We start from the raw sequence: 18,709 nt of genomic DNA, 5'->3' as shown, positions 1-18,709 counted from the left end.
AAAGTGAAAGCACAAATTTCTCATTCCTGACAAATATTTGTTTAAGAAAAAAAAAACTAGGTGTGGATTTGAGTTTAATAATCTTGAATTTTTAGTAATTTAATTGAGATGAATGTTTAGTTTAACAATCCCATACTCGATCATCTTTAAACTATAAAAAAACTCATGTATCATTATTGTTTTAGAGGATTAGATTTATGGACTATAGTCTTCTCAGGCAACATGGCATTATTTTCATTCATATTTTTTGTTTTTTTTTCATCTTTTCCATTTTTTTTTTGGTTTTGTTATTTTTATTGTAAATCTAATTACCTGCCTGATTAAAACTTAAATGTTCTCTTATTGAACTGTTTTGAATGGATAGTTAAAATTGAATAAAACTAAACGAATCGACCCTACCGATTAAATTTTTATCGGTTGTGATATAGAATTCTTCAAAACCTAGTTAACTCTAAACGTGTTCACCCCTCCGACTTTATCTAGAATCGATCCACTGGATAATCTTCAGTAATGAAATCTGACGAACTTATTTTTATCATAAATCTAAATTATTTAACACAAAGTGATAGAAAAAAGATAGGGAAGAAAACAAATGAGAACTGGAATTACAACAACATAAGCGTTAGTGTGGTTTAGTATTTATGTAGATGGATAACAATGAATATAAACTCTAAGTTGCTTTAGCGATGAATATATTCTAGTGAAGAATCACTTCATAGTGTAATGATAGTATTAATAGTTCTATTTATTTGACTCAATAATACATTTGCATCAATACATCGTTCGACAACAATATTGGATTGTTACAAGCAACATTATAAAATGTAAGCAAAAAAAACCTCGAAATTCTCAATCATGATGCTTCAGCTGGTGGCACCTCAGTCAGATCTAGTCCCTCTTCAGGCAAGTCTGAAGTAAATTGTCCCAGGATCCCATCACCGCTGAGAGTCAATCCACTCTGCGAATCAAAAATGGAATATTGAGTGACAGGTTCATGAAATGCTCTTCTATCATATCTCTTCCATCTATGTATGGATATTATAGGAAGATACCAAACCCCAAGATAAATTTCTAGTTGCCGGAAGCAGAAATATGTTCGTATCTCGCTTCAGGTAAGTGAATCAGAAACAAGTCCGAAGTAGCAAATTCCATTTTTATGCACATGCACTGTGACATTCCTTTCCTTGTCTAGTAAGATCCAATTTTAAATAATTTTATTCTTGTCATTTCAGAAACCCAACAATCTTCAGCTGCAGCAAGAACCTGACTTTGCTATGTTTTTCAATATTAGTCTCACTTTAATCATTTTCTGTTTCTCCCTTTTTACCAGATTAAGAATTTTGAAGAAATAATAAAATCCATAGATACCTCAGGCTGGAACCTAAGCATGTCAGCACGAGCCATAGCTTCTGCTTGGGCTATTCTCTGTCTGAATGTTTGAGCCATCTCCTCAGCCTATATAACAAGAAGTTCAGAGTTACGTGAGTGACTTCCCCTTCAAAAATGGTTTGAAATAGATTTAAAACATGTTAAAGAAATCGAAGGAAAAAGTTTTAGAAATTAGTGTATGCGCTTAACTTGATTCTAGAAATCGGGTAAAAATTTCCAACAACCCCTACGGTTGAGTGTTGAATGGGTCAACGTAATTTTAAGTGTAAAAATTGCATGACTGAATGAGCATCTTCTAATGATCCAATAATGGCCGAATAGTTTATAGTACAGTTTTACTCCTTTAGCTAAGACAAGCCTGTGCTCATGTATTTCTGTATCTGTATGTGTAACCTCAGTTACAGGTAGTTATATCTTTTTCCGCTCTTGCTCTGACAAAACAGCTATAAGCTGCCGAGTCTACGGGTTCCTTTTACAGAATATTTTCACATTAGAGTTTCTCTCAATTTCAACAGATAACAGATGGTCAAATAGGTCTAGAACCATTACTAAGATAAATTTGGATACTACTTTAGAATTTGCATTTAGGCTTAACTCAATCTCAAAATCACTAATAGAGTAAGGGTTATCACTTGTGTGTGGGTGTGTATAAATGATCTCCAACAACTAAAATAAAAAAAGAAACTTCTTTTTTAAGCTTCCTATATGATGTCAAACTGTGGCATTAGATAGCTAAAGTGGAAATGAATGGAGTTTTTAATTTAAGCATTTGAAAGTACAAGTTATAATTTACTTATGCAATGAGTAAAAGATTCAAGGAGCTTGTTCATAACATACCTTCTCAAAGACAATCTTTGGATTGCGGATCATGTCTCCAGGTGTGGGCTCTAACTTCTTAGTTGAAAGACTTACTCGACCTCTCTCACGGTCATGACTTAAGATCATCACCTAAACAAATTGTAAAACTATTATGACCAATCCAGACAAAAATCTACACTACTCGCTATAGTTTTACCTTTAATATGTCGCCAGGTTGAAGAACAGTTGAGATATCAGTTACACGGTCATGACTGATCTGACTAACGTGAAGGAGGCCATTGATTCCACCAATGTCAATGAAGGCACCATATGGCTTCAGGCTTTGAACAGAGCCAGTAACCACTGAACCAATTCCTAGCTGTGCCTGGTTGCCAGCTATGGCCTTGCGGTTACTGAGGACAAGTCTAGATTGTTCCTCATCCACCTCCACAAACTTAAGAGGAAGCTCCTTCTCAAGAAGCTCTTCTATATTGGAGTTCTGAGAAGATAATAAACAAAATGAGAAGAATTTCAGCTGCTTGATAAAGGTATAAAAAATAATAACCCAGGGTCTTAGAAGCTAAATGAAAGACAGAAATTACAGAAATGAAAATGAGAAGTTTCATTTTCTAGTCTGCAAAATGATATAATTTATAACTTGTAGAAGCAAATAAGTTTTGAAGAAAAATGCACGACTCAATTTCAACTTCAATGAGAATATAGGAAGTTATTTTTTACTGTCTACATGGAATCTTATTAAATGTTGTGCACTCATTCATTGATAAGACGGTTTTTGACCTGTTACATAGCATACAGAGCAAGTTTAGATTGAGTCTAGATTCTTTGCTGGGTTTTTGTTGGAGCTTTAAAAATCTTTTTGATATATTATAAAACATCATGCCTATCAATGTATTTCAAAGACACGGCACAGCATGAAAAACCCAACAGAGAATCAAAATTAGTGAGTCCATAAATGTGAATGTAGCTCAAGTCAAGAGCTAACCGTTGACAATTGTGACAATGGAACAAACCCTCTAAGCCCTTCAACCTCAGCCACCACTCCACCTTTGTTCACCCCCACAATCTGTCAATACAATAATCTTATCAAAATAACCTTATTGCTTGAGTAATACGATATAACCGAAGCCAACACAGTTCGGTAGTACGACAAACCCACCTTACCCTTGACAGCAGCATCTTCTGCCTGAAGCTGCCTGCAACGTTCCCATGCAAGATCATACTGAATCGACCTTAAACTCAAGATCAAGCTATCATCCGCTTGATTCTCACCAATGATCAAAAACTCCTCTCTCAACCCAGCAACTATGCCCGCCTCTTCCACGTGCCTAACCTTGCGGATGCTCGCTTCTTGCAACGGCAAATACGCCGAGGACTTTGCAGTGATGTCAACAACTGCTCCATTGTTATCTGTGTAGAACACAGTGCCTTTAACCTGACCCAAACCCGCAACCCAATGTTCATTAAAAAGACGATCTTTCTTAGTTTGCCGACGACCCAATTAAGAATTGAATTGAAAAGAAGAAGAAGAAGAAGTGCGAGAGTGACCTTGGAGCCAACTTCAGAATCAAAATCATACTTGTCGAGAGCAGCAGTGAAATCTTCGAGGGTGAAGGAGACCCCTTCCATGGGAGCAGTACGGCATCTCTCATAGGCTTCTTCGAAGAGCTTCTTGAGCTGGACTCTCTCTTTGTTCTGTGCATTGGCCAATGCTACAGAGTTGACTATGGAAGTTGAAGCGCGCCTTTGGTTATGGCGATGTTGGGTGAAAAGGGAAGGTTGGGAGAGAAAAGAAGAAGAGAGTGGAGAGCACTTGAGAGCAGTGAATTGAAGAACAAGAGAAGCCATTTGTGTGGTGCCATTGCTACGGATAATGTCCCGTTCTTATCACTCTAACTTTTTCCTCAAACTTTCACAAACAGGATAATGTTTAACATCTTACTGCTTCTTAATTTCTTTTTCTCTTCTTTTAATTATTACACCACTCTTCTTTATCATTAATCAACATTCTCATAATATTAATATAAAATAATAGAGTTAATGACAACAAAAATTCTTACATAATATATATTAAGAAAACTCAAATAATTATCTGTGCAAATTATCTAGACAGTAAATATTCAGACAAACAAAACAATTAATTGAATACACTAATACAGATATTAAACAATATATTTAAAATGATATTGGTATAAAAAAAAATAGGTTTTATGTGAGGCAAAAATATTTACACATCTTGTTTTAAGTGATAATAAATAAATAAGCATGTTAAAATAATTAATATGAAATATCTTATTCAAACAATAAAAATACCGTGAAAATATTATTTATAAAAAATGTTGTATGCAGAGAAAGTAACAATTTTAAGTATTTAGCTATTAAAATTTTGATAATTACCCATATTTTGAAAATTATATTGTAGAGATAATTGATTATTTTGTGTTTTTGATATATATTTAAGTTATGAAAATTCAAATAATGGCTTATTCTAAGAGAAAATTAAACAATAAATCATAATAAATAACAATAGATTATATTTAGTGAATATCCATATTTAAAATTATTAGATCATAAAAAGGGATTCGTGAAAGACACAAATATTACTAAGTCTAATCATATAAAAGATTAATATCATTTTTTATTCAAAATCTTAGATAATATATTAATAAATTCTTCATCTTTTTATAGTATTTTATTCTCTTATTTCTATTTAATAATATAAAATTTACACTCATATTAAAACAATTAATATGAAAATATAATATTTTGTTAATTTGAAAGTGATTAATAATGTCAATTTGTACACTGGAGTTAACAAAAGAAAGATAAAGAAAAGATAGGCTAAGAAATTTGAAATATTAGAGTAAAAGTATCAGTAGTGTATAATATAAAAATAACCATAAGATTTTGAATCGATGTTAAATAAAACTAATTAAGTAGGGTGGCACATTTTAATGCAGTCGGCGGTGCCATCAAGCTCGCTAGGCGTAGCACCGCCGATGGTCGCGGTTGTACTTCCGAAACGTTTCGTCTTGCTGATAGTTACGAGTTTCACCATTGCTCGTAATATATTCTTTTGAATATTTTAGTCATTTTATATCGGTTTTTTTAACTGATAAAATATAATATGTATATGACTTTTTATATCTAAGTCTATTTGTGGATCAATATAATGTATTTTAAAAAACCCATGTAAAAATATTTTTGTAATGAGTTTCTTCTAGTAAATATTGTTGACTTGTCTTGAAACTTTAAACTCTGAGAGATGTGTCTCTTGATTGTATCTTAAACTGCAAAAATAGGTACTTTAACTTTTTTTTCATATATCATATTCTAGGTTAATGTTTAAGTTACTTATACTATTTAATATATAATTCAAACTAAAAAATAATAATATAATTAAATTAAAAAAATAATATTCATTTTAGGGTTTGTGAACTAAAATATATTAAAATTTAAAATATAATGAATGAAAACATGTTTAAAAACTAAAAACGTTTAATTATAATTTAAAATTTATATTTAAAAGAAATATTTTTAAAGTAATCTTGTCTAAAATTTTAAAATAATTTGATAAATGAGAAGTTATCACAGACATATTTTTTAAAGGTTAATATATTTTATTTTTCATTGTATTTATTCAAAAATTTCAAGTAAGTATTTTCATTAGTTTAAATTGAGTTTTTATTTTTAAAAATATATAACAATTAAATCATTTATATTAGTATTATATTAACAACGTTAAATACATTACACATGTAACTGTTTTTTTCTAAATATTTTTTAAATAAATTTTATTTTTTGTTCATTTTTTTTTAAATTATTTGTTTCATGTTAAGGTAAGTCAAATCTCAATTTGGTATTTATATTTATTATTTTGACTCAATTTAATTTTAAATTTGTTTAAATTAAACAATTTTATTTTTGGTTAAAATACGAAATTTAAATTTTCTATACATGTTATAAAAATATTTTTATTAAAAAATAATATTTTAATTAAATACGATTAATAAAGTTAATTTTATTTAAATTCATATTTGATTAAACTTTATTTTAATTTTGTTTTACAATTTTAAAAGTATTTGTGTAATATTTTATTACATAGATTTTAATATTATTTTTTATTTGAATTTATGTTTCAAATAATTATATATAAATTTATATAAAGTTCTAAATTTATATTTTAAATAATTATACAACATTATATATCAATAATATTTATACAATTACTAGAGTTGATTTTAAAAAATTATAAATTCAGATGTTAAAATTAAAAACAATTTTTAAATAAAATTTAATATAAATTATAAATTTAAATAAACTTAATATTATTAAAAATATTTAAAAAATTATCAATTTTAATAAAAGTATAATTATAAAAGTTATATTTGATCTCAATTTAAAAATGGACAAAATTGTTTAATTTTAAAAAATTAAAACTAAAATAATCAAAATAACAAATGCAAAATCAAAATTCAAAACAATAACTTTACATATAGGTGACACGATTTTCATTTGAAATATGAAAAAAAATTATTATTCAATTTTTTTTAAATGATAAAATCATTCGTGACAAATATTTAATATTTAATATTAAAAAAATAACTTAATTATTATATATTTTAAAAATTAGACCAATCTAAATATAAAGACTTATTTAAAAATTTTAAACAAATACAAGAAATGAAGTATTTTAACTTTATTTTTTAAACAAATATTTGACTTATTTTCACAATATTTTTGTAATCCGATCCATATGATTTTTTGCACTTTAGTTTTCTTTTTTTTACTTCATAGTCGAAAATATGATCAAATTTGGAAGATGCAACGTCAAAGATGAAATGAAAGAACTCCTTTTCTTTTTAATTTAGCATTATTTTTATTGAGATTTTAATGAGGTGTCACTTCGTTATTGCACGTGTCCAACACATCACATTTAGGTTAGTGTCAATCGACATCGTGGCATCCGAAACGCCAGACGACGTCGTTCCGTGGCTGTAGAGTAGCAGTGAAGAAATGGAAATGGTGGTGCTGCAATGGAGGAATTTGAGTGTCACCCATATTCCCACCGTCTCTCTCTCTAACTTCAAACCACCATTTCAATGGTCAGTCCCTCTTTTCTCTCTGTTTCGTTTTCTGGATCTTGTGTTTTTCTACACTTTTGTGGAGGAAAATAAAATATAAAGGTGGAGGCTTTACAACAAAATTACTTGTGCCCCATAAGATTTGAATTAAACGCTGAGCATAAAATTATGATATTCTGGACTGTTGTTTCAGTTCCACTGCTCAGAACTTGAATACATGTTGCAGTCACCATTACATGTATTAAACATTTTTTAGCACAGTCAAGTAAGTAGCTCTGCAGTTTAAGAATGTAGGGATCTTGTCGGTTGATGAGTGTTAAATTTAGCTATCAGTTTATCAATGTTAACACTTGCAGAAACTAAAGTAATTGATTATGTAATCTTAAGGACTAGTGACCGACCGGTGAAAGCAATTTCCGGGCTTAATTGATTGTCAATTCTGAGAGTTAGGCACTTGGTTTTCTTATTATAACATAAAGGACTAAATTGAATAGAGCTTATGATTTCAGGGACTAGTTCTATGTAACACTCATTAAAGATTATTTTTTAGAAAAAATAGTGAAAGTTGATTGTTAAAGCATGTCAGTTAATATTCAATAACCTCAACTTTATCCACTTCCTTCATTTTCTCTCTGTTATGGTAAGTTGAACACCAAAATTGCAAATCAAGTGCTCGTAATGCATTTTCAGTATTTCAATAGGTTACTCTGATGGCCGTCAGCTCATATATACCATTCCGTATTATGGTATGGGATTTCCCTATGTGGATGTGAAAAACCTTGATGTGCTCCTTCATCGTCAGTTGCAAAAAAGCATAAAAGGAGGGCTGATTAGAGTTCATTCCTATAATTGGATTTCAGATTAGATAATGTCAATTGTATTCTGTCAATTTGCTTTTATTCTTTTTTTTTTTTTTTATCGAATAGGTGGTGCAACTCTAGTCCTTTTTTTTGTAGTGAAAGTTGTATAATTTATCTGCATGCAGAAAAAAGCTATACTTGGTTCAAGGTTTACCGAAAATGAGGAAGTGGTATGGAGGCCTGTTGATAATAGCTCTGGGTACGATGCTATTTTTCCTCTACAACCTGAAAGGAATGCAGCCACAGAAGCAGTCAGCAAAACAATCAGCATACAATTTCTTTAATAACCATGCACCAGATGATTCTATCAAACAAAGCAATAATCTTCCAGTAAACTCTTCCAAGATGGAATCAAAAAGGGTACCAAAACCAACAAAAAGGCCATATTTGGTACATGTTGCAGGGCTCGATGATCTGTATGGTATGAAAAACTTATCCAAAGGAGAGATGGATTCTGTGCTTGTTTGGGATTCCTTACGTACCGTGCTGTCAAGGTCAGATGCTTTGGATGAAACAGCTCAAGGAATTAAAGAGGCTTCTGTAGCATGGAAAGAGTTGCTGTCCACCATTGAAGAGGACAAAGCTTCCAAGCTTAATAAGATGGATGGCCCAGAAAATAAAAACTGCCCATTCTCTGTGACTTCACCTGGTAAGGCTGAACTAGATAATGGAATCACTCTTGATCTCCCTTGTGGTCTGGTGGTAGATTCTTCTATTACACTGATTGGAATCCCCAATGGACAAAACAGAAGCTTCCAGATTGATCTTGTTGGGCAAGAGCTAGAAGGGGAGCCAAAACCTCCAGTTATCTTGCATTATAATGTGAGTCTTCCGGGAGAAAACATGACAGAAGAACCATATATTGTTCAAAATACATGGACTAGTGATTTAGGGTGGGGAAAAGAAGAAAGGTGTCCTGCACATGGCTCTGCCAACATCCAAGAAGGTATATTAAGTAATTTTTCATTTCTAATCTTAAATTTTTTATTGTTAAAAGTGATGAGCAATTATAGATCTTTAGTTGTTAAATTAGTCTATTCTGCACACTACGATGGATAAAAAAACTTTTTAACTGGAAATATTTTCCTTTTCTTATAGAGGATGTAAAATTGTAAATTTATATCGTAACTAGGATGATGTCTTGTTTGAATATCATTTTCCCTCTTCAATAGGCTATAGCTGCAGTGGCAACACCTCATCTCATGCTTAAGCAGCTAAGTTTGTAAGATTAATCATGTAATAATTAATAACAAAAAGCTCTTCTGTTATGTGTTATTATGGACCCTTTATTATTCTTGAGTGCAGTTGTTTAAGAGGGAGGCTTGCCATAACTTCTAAATTATCTAACTGGATGTTGTAGTTGATGGACTTGTTCCCTGCAATGTGCAAGCAGTCAGAAGTAACAGCAAAGGGAATGGAAATTTTGGTCAAGCTGCTAGTATACCTTCTAATATTTCCTCAGAAAGTGCACATAGAAATGCTATTTTCCCCTTTGCTGAGGGTAATCCTTTCACTTCCACATTGTGGGTTGGTTCAGAGGGATTTCATATGACTGTGAATGGAAGGCATGAAACATCTTTTGCATATAGGGAGGTATGGTATGGGAAGAGAAATACTGCTAAAACCAAAAGCTTTTAATAAACTAGTCATTTTAACCTTGTACAGGTTTTATGCAGAAACTTGAACCATGGTTAGTCAGCAGTATTAAAGTATCAGGCAGTTTAAGTCTCTTGTCAATCCTGGCTAAAGGTTTGCCTGTTACTGAAGATAATTATATAGTTGCTGATGTTGAGAATCTGAAGGCTCCTTCTATCCCCAGAAAAAGGCTTATTTTGTTAATTGGAGTGTTCTCTACTGGAAACAACTTTGAGCGTCGCATGGCCCTAAGGAGGTCTTGGATGCAATATGAGGCTGTACGTTCTGGAGAAGTTGCTGTCCGATTTTTCATTGGGCTTGTAAGCAATGCATTTTAAACTTGTTGAAAGGAAACTATGCATTAGTATAAATCTTCTTCTAGTTTATGCACTAATTCTGCCTCAGAATTTTGTTAAAGCTATCCTTTCCTGGTTATTTATGCACTTATCTTTGTTTGAAAGAAATATGGATGAAATTGGCTGGTTTATAAAGAAATTGATGAAGTGTAATTTCTGAATTTACTGACCATTTTTATAGGTGTGATCAGTCAATGGTTTGTAAGTCAAGCGCTTGGTTTTTGTTTTATGATTCCTTATATCGATTTGTAAAATAGTTTAGTACAACTGAGCATGGGAGTGCTAGTGTCATATTCCTTAAGGAATATACTCAAGAAGTTGCATTATGTAGAAGTAGAATGACAGTATGAAGTGGTTGGGATATTACCTGAATTGCTGAAGTTGTATTCATTATTAAAATGAATAATTTAATTTATTTTAGTTTTTAGCGCAAGAGAATGGTGGTTGAAAGTTGAAACCAAAGCTGCTGATCTCTAGCACTCTAACCCACGAAATTCTGTATCTTGAGTCCACCAAGCATTCTAAATTATGGCAATTTTTTTGGGAAATGTTGTTCTCTTTTCAAATAATTGTTGGATAACATTTTATTTGATTTTATTGCAGCACAAGAACAATAGGGTTAATTTTGAGTTATGGACTGAAGCTCAAGCATACGGAGATATTCAATTAATGCCTTTTGTAGATTACTATAGTTTGATTTCTTTGAAGACAATTGCAATTTGCATTATGGGGGTAAGTTTATTAAGATATTATGCACAAAATATATTGGGATTGCTATTGTTTATCTCGATTCAAATTATTGAGTCAACTGCTTACACATTGACTTTAAGACAATTTCAATTAATGCCTTTTTGTAAATTATCAAGATAGAGTGGTGTGGAGGTATATATACACATTGTTTTTGTGAGGTATGAAGTTTTACACTTAACTGCACTTTTGATTCTTCAAATGCTTATTTACACAATTTGGTCTCTTTCAATTTTTTTGTTGAATACTAAACAGAGTTTACTGACATAGCATTGTGATACAAAATTAAAAGAAAAAGAACTCTAATTACTACTCCTTAGAGATCATGTAAGACACTTTGTATTATGGAGATCCAATAATGATATTCTGAGTTATTCTTTCTAACAACCTTTATTTCTGTGACAGTGTCATTTTTCATCTAAGCAAGGGTTTTTGTAACTTTGTGTTTATGAATCAAGATGTTGCTTGTAACTATTTTCAAGACCTTAAAATGATTTCAATAATCGAGCAATTGTTAATATCTATCAAATATATCATTTAAAAGTTGTGTAGGTATTTGGTTCTCTCTTTAGGCCTTTACTTTCTACAAGGTATTTAACGTGCTCTTGTTTTTAAAATTGCAGACAAAAATCATCCCTTCTAAATACATCATGAAAACAGATGATGATGCCTTTGTAAGAATTGATGAAGTGCTTTCCAGCCTCAAAGAAAAGCCATCCAAAGGCCTTTTATACGGTCTCATATCTTCTAAATCATCTCCTCAGAGGGATGAAGGCAGCAAGTGGTACATCAGTGAGGAGGTATTCATGCCTGAATGACTCTATTAATTAATTAAATTAGCATTTTCCCCTCCCCCACCAACACCCAAATTTATTCATATTATTAATTATTGTAATTTTAGGAATGGCCACATGATACATACCCACTATGGGCACATGGTCCTGGCTATGTTATCTCTCGAGACATAGCAAAATTCGTTGTCAATGGTCATCAAGAAAGAAAACTCCAGGTAAAAATTTCTTCTTTTCCATTACAAGATGGGGCGATTAAAGATGTGTTTCTTTTAGAGTCTTTTGGATATTTCAAGGATATGTTTCTTAATGTTTTTTTATTTAATAATTATTTTCTATTTGATATATTTCAAAGTAGTTAATTTTAAAAACAAATGAAGTTGATTGTAAAAAAGAAAAGTTTATTGTAAGTCATCTCAGACTGCTGGACCATTTTCTTTTTCTCTTAACCATGATAAGAGAATGAGGAAAACAAAATGTTAAACCAATATAAAATAAACAAAGCGAAATGAAGATGTTAGGAGAAGAAAGGAAAACTATAAAAGAAAGAAATTATGAAACAGTTTAAAAAATGTGTAACAGTAGAATGAGAAACTAAAAGAAAATACACAGAGGATATAGCAATTAAAAGATATCATAATAAAAAATGAAGAAAGTCTTAATCTTCACTTCCATTCCATTAAATAGGCATAAGTAAACCAGTATTATCTTAAACTACATAAGGTGTATTATTAAAAAAAGTTTAATTCTTATCATTGCATTTCTCCTATGTTCGCCCTGCCTTATATTTCTTTATTGAACAACAATTTTTATTATTTATTTTCAATCTCTTCTAATGGAAGATCACATTTATTTGATTGCCTTTTTTGATATTTCTTAGCTCTTTAAATTAGAAGATGTTGCCATGGGCATATGGATTGAACAGTTCGCGAATGGTGGTAAAGAAGTGCGTTATATGAATGATGAGAGGTTTTACAATGCCGGATGTGAATCAAATTATGTACTTGCCCATTATCAAAGCCCAAGGATGGTGCTATGCCTTTGGGAGAAATTGCAGAAAGAACGCCAGCCAGTATGCTGTGAGTAGATATCTCTGTTTTTTTAGTTGTAATAGTTGATTTTGAAGTTTGAGCTTTTTTAAATGTTTAGGTTATATGTAACTTACCACTAATCATCTTATGTGTATGTTGTATCCTATTGTTCATTGATTTATTCATTCATTACAACCATTTCAGCAGAAACAATTGTTTTGCTTGAAAATACATGTATTATACTTCCTGTCAACTCGTGGCATTTTGGTTCTGAACAATGAACATTGAAATTCTTGATCACTGAAAACATAGGATGAAAACATCGTGTTGTACTAACTTGTTGGCTCAACGATGTTTTTGGTTCTTCAAAATATTTCTTTTCCATTTAATCTCCCGTTTTCAAAGAGTTATAATTTACTCTTGTATTTTTGTTAATTTCCCATGCAGTCCCTTTGTTAATTTTGTTCCCGAAGTGCAATTTTGGGGCCCCTCTGTAAATATCTCTACTTTTCCATTTGGTCCTTCTTAGTGCTGTCAAAATGGGTTGTAACCTGCGAGCCAATCCGGCTCACCGCGGGTTTGAGTCGAGTTGGGTTTGAAAAAAATGTAACTTTTTTATGTGGGCTAGTTTTCAACCCGACTCACTTAGAACCCGGCTCACCGGATTAAATCCGTGGTGAGTCGGGTTAAACCCGTGGTGAGTTGGGTTCTAAGTGAGTCAGTGAAAACTAACCCGCATAAAAAAAAAGTTACATTTTTTTCAAACCCAACCTGGCTTAAACCCGCGGTGAGCTGGATTGGGTTGAACCCGTAGTGAGTCGGGTTGGCTCACCAACCCACCTAATTTAATTTAATTATTTATTATTTTGTGTTTCAATATTATTAGTTAGTATTTTTTTATTATATTGTAGATGGTGATAAAGAGAAGATGTTTATAGATATATCTATTCAAGAATCTAATATTATAAATGGACAAGTGATACAAAAATTATCAATATTAAAAACTTATTTGTTCGTTTTTTGTACATATTTTTAAATTACGCTTGGATTATATGATATTTTTTTCTTAAATTGTCTCTGTTGTTTAATATCATTTTAGTGTGACGTTTATTTAGATTTCAACTAAAAAAGATTGTAATTTTTTTACTTTAAAAAAAATTATAATTAAATGAGTTAGTGAGTCAATCCGTTTAACCCACCAACCCGTGATGGGTCGGGCCGAGTTGGAATTTTTTCCGTTCGCTAATAAGTGAGTCGGGTTGGATTGACTCATTAAGTGAACAACCCATGGTGAGTCAGATCGGATTAAACCGGATTACTCGTTTTGATAGCTCTAATCCTTCTAAATAACAATTTGTTATTTGGTACTTTTATATTTTTCGAGCTGCATAAGTACTTAATGGTAGAACACATTGAAATCTAAAAATAGGATTAAATAACTTTTTATATAACTGGAGGACAAAATAAGAAAACTTAAATAGTTTAGGGAAAAAAAAAACAAATCTACTCTAACTTTTATTACCTAAAATACGTGTAATAAAACGATAGCAAAATGCTGATGTGAAGTTGCTGAATTCCCGTGAGATAGTCTTTTTGTTGTTCCATCCCCGTTGCATCTATGCTTCAACCATTGGTGAGTTCTGTTTTTTCCATTCTTTTATTTATTTGGTTAGTGTACATAATTGTACTTTATTCTAACCTATAACACTACTGTAGCATGTATAACCACTACACAATATTATGCATCAAAGGCTTAAAGCCTTAATTAGTGTAAGTTTACTAGAACACACATTGCCCAAAAAATAAGGCTTATCTCTATATCATGCTTAGAAAGCACCTAAGATTAAAGAAAGTGTAAATGATTATAAAGATGAAAAGTTGAGAGGCATGATGTGAGACTGGTTTTGGCTTTAACAGTTGGTGTTTAGTAAGTGGGTGGAGAGAGCAAAATCAAACTCAACTCATCGTACGCAACCAGATTATGACTAAGCGTGCCACTAACGGAAAGATATTGTATGGAAAACTATATAAAATTAGAGTCTGATTGAAATGGAAGCCATTGGTGTTTCCCATAGCTTCTTTTCCAATAGTAATAACAGTCAAATGAAGACTTCAACTTCAACCATGCATGGAATTTGAACATTGGGAAAACGGGGAGCAATTACTTTTCCTTCTCAGTCAACCCCTTAATTAATAACCTTACTACTTCTATATAGAAAAAGAAAACCTTTGAATCCACCTTCACAAATGAGAAAATTATAATAATTGCACATAATTCATAGGCATATGTTACTTGTATGTGTTAGTATTTTTTCTTGTTATTGAATGAACCTTCATGCAGATTAAACTTAATCACTGAATATAACTTATAGGCACAAAATTTCAATGAATTTGAGAAAGAAAAGCAGTATAAATTTAAGAAATGTTAGATTCATATTGAATTATGGAATAAAGTAAGTCATACTTCTCAATTTCAGTGGCTCTTTCCATTTAAAGGACGTCACTAAATTTTATCTTATACTCATAATGATAATAACTTTACAAAATTTATGTTGATAAGTTCATCCGTGTGGAGAATAAATGATTGGAATATTTTGTATGTATCCATAGCCACAGCCACAACTTTTTTTTTTGACGTGGTTGTAAGTTATTCACAATTTATTAAGTCAAAGCAACAATCCTCACTATTATAATTACTTATACGCAACCTCAACCTTCAACCATACAATTCATGGATTGCCACGTGCTTGGCCGCAAAGTTAAACTTTTAAATTTGGATTAATTAACTAATCTGCGGGTACTAAACTAACGCAAGAAACGTTAATCATAAGCAAATCCAGGGATATTTACGTCATTTTATATATTCACGAACTTGATGTACATCAGAAGAGGCGTGACGACTCCACGCTCTTGTCCTCGCGTCACAAATATACCCTTTCGTGGAAGTGTCTAGAAAGAGAGAAAATGCAAACACGATACGACACCGTGTCGCAGGGGCATTTTTGAGTTTTCACACCACGCGCACCGACCTGCTTACTCGTGCGTCGGATTAAGCACCCTTTTAAGTATCTTGTGCGCAGAATTCGCAGCAGACTCATTCATAGAGGTGAAAGAAAGAAAAGCCCTAATTTTGTCACTGTTCTTCAGAGAAAACTCCAAATTCGAAAGCTTCAAATTCAATCAAGGAAATTCTAGTTGTTGATTTCGTTGCGGAACGGCGATTGAAGATGATCGTGAGTCCGAAGATGGTAGCGGAAGCGGAAATTATCTGTCAGCAGTCCATTCCGATGTTGGACGTGAAGTATCATATTTGCGTTGCGCAAGAACACAACGTTGAGGTCGTGGTTTCGCCCAAATCGCCTTCACCTTCTGTTCCGATCTTTGGCCAAGTATGATTTTGTCCCAATCCCTGTATATTTTTGCCTTTCGGGTTTGATTTTAATTGCGGTTATCATTGGTTAATTTGCTTGAAGGAATTGGTTTTTGAGTCGTCTTTTTAGGTTAGTTTACTGTCAAATCTGAACCGGGTTTGTGAATTTGGTTTTGTTTCTTTTTATTGGTAAATGTGGGAAGATCCAATACCCCTCTGGGTATGTTTGGTTTAGAAGAAATAAGTAGAAAAGGATGAAAATGGAGAAGGATTAAGGTGAGAAAAGATAAATAGGTAAGAAATAAATTGAAGGTTTAGTTGCTTGATAGAGGAGAAATAAGTGAGAAGCGAAAGTATTTTGAAAGTCGAGCAATTTGATTGATTTGATGGAAAATAAGGGTAGTGATAAATTGATGAAAAGAAATAGTTGAGGAATAATAGAGTGGTCTCATCAGTTTTTTCTACACCTCTCCTCCCTAAACCGAACAACCAAAATTAATTACCTATCTCTCCTCTCTACCTAACTAGGAACTAGTGCTTGTGAAGTTTACGAATCTGAATTTTGGAAGTAGAATTTGTAATTGGATGTTTATTATCCCATTAACGTAGGCTCCTCACTGAGTTGAAATTTATTGATTTCTTTTTAGTAATTTCGAGCTATTATGCTTGGTGAGTTTAATGGTCAGGTTCATGTTTTTTCTGTAAAACTTTGAGTCGATCTCTAGTTTTGTTGTGCTGACTTTTTTGTTACATGTTGAGCAGGCAGTGAATCACTCTGATTTCATTAAGCATTCCATTTCGGAGACCCCTGCGGCTAGTTTTGTTCCAAATGCGCGTTCTGGTAGCTATGCTGAGATTGGGCCGCGGGTTTCTATGGATGATGAACACATCTGTATTGACGATCTAGGTGCTCATCTTGGATTTGTGTTCAAGTACCCGATACGGAGTGCTTTTTATGCAGTTTTTGATGGTCATGGAGGACCTGATGCTGCTGCTTTTGTTAAGAGAAATGCTATGAAATTGTTTTTTGAAGATGCGGACATGCTGCAGACATATGATACTGATTCGTTCTTTCTAGAGAAGTTAGAGGATTCCCATAGGAGAGCTTTTCTACGGGCAGATATTGCCTTGGCTGATGAACAAACTGTTAGTAGTTCGTGTGGAACGACTGCATTGACTGCCCTTGTACTTGGAAGGCACTTGCTTGTTGCTAATGCTGGTGACTGCCGAGCAGTTCTTTGCCGGAGGGGTGTGGCTGTTGAGATGTCTAACGATCACAGGCCAAGTTTTCTGCCGGAACGGCTGAGGGTGGAGGGGGTAGGTGGATTTATTGATGATGGATACCTCAATGGTTATCTTTCAGTAACCCGTGCCCTTGGAGATTGGGACTTGAAATTTCCACTCGGTGCTGCATCTCCTCTTATTGCTGAGCCAGATGTAAGACTGGCTACATTGACCGAGGAGGATGAGTTTTTGATCATTGGGTGTGATGGGATTTGGGATGTAATGTCTAGCCAAGTTGCAGTTAGTCTTGTTCGACGAGGATTAAGAAGGCATAATGACCCACAACAGTGTGCTATGGAACTAGTCAAGGAAGCATTGCGCCTGCATACATCGGATAATCTCACTGTGATTGTTGTATGTTTATCACCCATTGAAAGCATTGTTGAATCATGTCCTCCCCAGAGGCGAAGATTCAAAGCCTGCAACCTGTCCGAAGAGGCCCGTAATAGGTTGAAGAGCCTTATTGAGCAAAATTGACTGTACATGCAATTCTTGTGATTCACAGATGTTCCTTTATAAAAAAAAAATATTCTGTTTTTTAGGCTGTTTCAGAGAGCTAAAAAGCAGCCAGAAGTTTTGTAGGGATAGAAGGGATATTTAGTGAGGATTAGAGGGGGGTTCAGACCTATTTAATTGGGTGGCATAGAGACAATTGTAGCTAATTTTGGCGGATTAGATTCGGTGGCCTCCATGGTCGTTTCCATTTTAACACTGTTTCTGCTTCTGTAAATAGAAATGGTTTCAGGCTCTCACTAGTTCTCTGAAGGTGCATGCAGCCAAAATTTGATACTCATTTCGAATTTAACTTGATATTTTCTTTGATGAGGTGTCGTCATAGCTGAGTGCATAGCTAATTTATTGTTTGAGCCTCGCCATGTTTTATGGGTGGACGATATGCATGGCCCATCTTATCACCGTAGGACCTATGACATGGGGGCAATATCACATGTGATGATTGTTTCTCTGTTATAATAGAAATACTATTTTTTGTCATTTAGAAGGAGAGGGGAATGGAGCCTGTGAATTGCCCTAGTCCAACCAAATACTGAGGCTTTGGTAAGGTGTGTAAGGCCGTTATTTCGTTATCTAAATCTTGCAAACGTATGACTAGGGAAATTTGCTCACAGATGTTGGTACTTCCCAATCTACAACTCCAACTATCATATCCCTTCCTTTTCAGATCCTAAATATATGGCAGCCATTCCTGCCCCAACAACATTTCTAAAACTATGTAAATTTCCTCTTTCTAACCTCTAATTCATTATGACCATTAAACTTCAATCAAAAACAGATCGTTCTACAAACTCTTACCATTTGTTTTTTCCGCTCAATATAAGAGTGATAAC

The 18,709-nt window shown here is 32.9% G+C and overlaps 3 protein-coding genes across 4 annotated transcripts; 2 read left to right on the top strand and 1 right to left on the bottom strand.

Annotated features, from left to right (window-relative positions):
- Positions 1–664: 664 nt before the first annotated feature.
- On the bottom strand, positions 665–4,071 carry RPS1 (ribosomal protein S1). The gene is made up of 7 exons (XM_047310299.2): positions 3,754–4,071; positions 3,365–3,640; positions 3,191–3,271; positions 2,405–2,686; positions 2,227–2,337; positions 1,369–1,455; positions 665–958 (listed from the first exon to the last, which is right to left on the bottom strand). The coding sequence occupies exons 1-7, from the start codon at positions 4,051–4,053 to the stop codon at positions 854–856; spliced, it is 1,242 nt and encodes a 413-aa protein (XP_047166255.1). The 5' UTR covers positions 4,054–4,071; the 3' UTR covers positions 665–853.
- Positions 4,072–7,152: 3,081 nt separating this feature from the next.
- On the top strand, positions 7,153–13,045 carry LOC124835385 (Galactosyltransferase family protein). 2 transcript variants are annotated; one of them, XM_088105405.1, is made up of 8 exons: positions 7,153–7,310; positions 8,275–9,095; positions 9,510–9,742; positions 9,826–10,104; positions 10,744–10,872; positions 11,511–11,687; positions 11,789–11,896; positions 12,575–13,045. In XM_088105405.1, the coding sequence occupies exons 2-8, from the start codon at positions 8,309–8,311 to the stop codon at positions 12,635–12,637; spliced, it is 1,776 nt and encodes a 591-aa protein (XP_087961531.1). In that variant the 5' UTR covers positions 7,153–7,310; positions 8,275–8,308; the 3' UTR covers positions 12,638–13,045. The 2 variants fall into 2 exon arrangements, with proteins under 2 accessions (XP_087961531.1, XP_047166257.1); XM_047310301.2 differs by having other exon boundaries at positions 12,559–13,045.
- A 2,750-nt stretch (positions 13,046–15,795) lies between these two features.
- LOC124835380 (putative protein phosphatase 2C 13) lies at positions 15,796–18,183 on the top strand. Its single transcript, XM_047310292.2, has 2 exons — positions 15,796–16,098; positions 16,842–18,183. The coding sequence occupies exons 1-2, from the start codon at positions 15,937–15,939 to the stop codon at positions 17,838–17,840; spliced, it is 1,161 nt and encodes a 386-aa protein (XP_047166248.1). The 5' UTR covers positions 15,796–15,936; the 3' UTR covers positions 17,841–18,183.
- The last annotated feature ends 526 nt before the right edge of the window (positions 18,184–18,709 follow it).

Source organism: Vigna umbellata, chromosome 1, assembly GCF_029865625.1.
Source record: "Vigna umbellata cultivar VRB3 chromosome 1, Vumbellata_1.0, whole genome shotgun sequence".
In the NCBI taxonomy this organism is placed as follows: domain Eukaryota; kingdom Viridiplantae; phylum Streptophyta; class Magnoliopsida; order Fabales; family Fabaceae; genus Vigna; species Vigna umbellata.
This window is presented reverse-complemented; position numbering and strand designations above follow the sequence as displayed.

Coding starts and splice junctions, on each gene's coding strand:
- RPS1 (XM_047310299.2), bottom strand. CDS start 4,053: ATGGCTTCTCTTGTTCTTCAATTCACTGCTCTCAAGTGCTCTCCACTC. Junction 3,272..3,364: donor ATGCTGCTGTCAAGGGTAAG/GTGGGTTTGTCG, acceptor TTGTATTGACAG/ATTGTGGGGGTGAACAAAGG. Junction 959..1,368: donor TGCTTAGGTTCCAGCCTGAG/GTATCTATGGAT, acceptor TTTGATTCGCAG/AGTGGATTGACTCTCAGCGG.
- LOC124835385 (XM_047310301.2), top strand. CDS start 8,309: ATGAGGAAGTGGTATGGAGGCCTGTTGATAATAGCTCTGGGTACGATG. Junction 10,105..10,743: donor TCCGATTTTTCATTGGGCTT/GTAAGCAATGCA, acceptor ATTTTATTGCAG/CACAAGAACAATAGGGTTAA. Junction 11,897..12,558: donor ATCAAGAAAGAAAACTCCAG/GTAAAAATTTCT, acceptor GATATTTCTTAG/CTCTTTAAATTAGAAGATGT.
- LOC124835380 (XM_047310292.2), top strand. CDS start 15,937: ATGATCGTGAGTCCGAAGATGGTAGCGGAAGCGGAAATTATCTGTCAG. Junction 16,099..16,841: donor CTGTTCCGATCTTTGGCCAA/GTATGATTTTGT, acceptor CATGTTGAGCAG/GCAGTGAATCACTCTGATTT.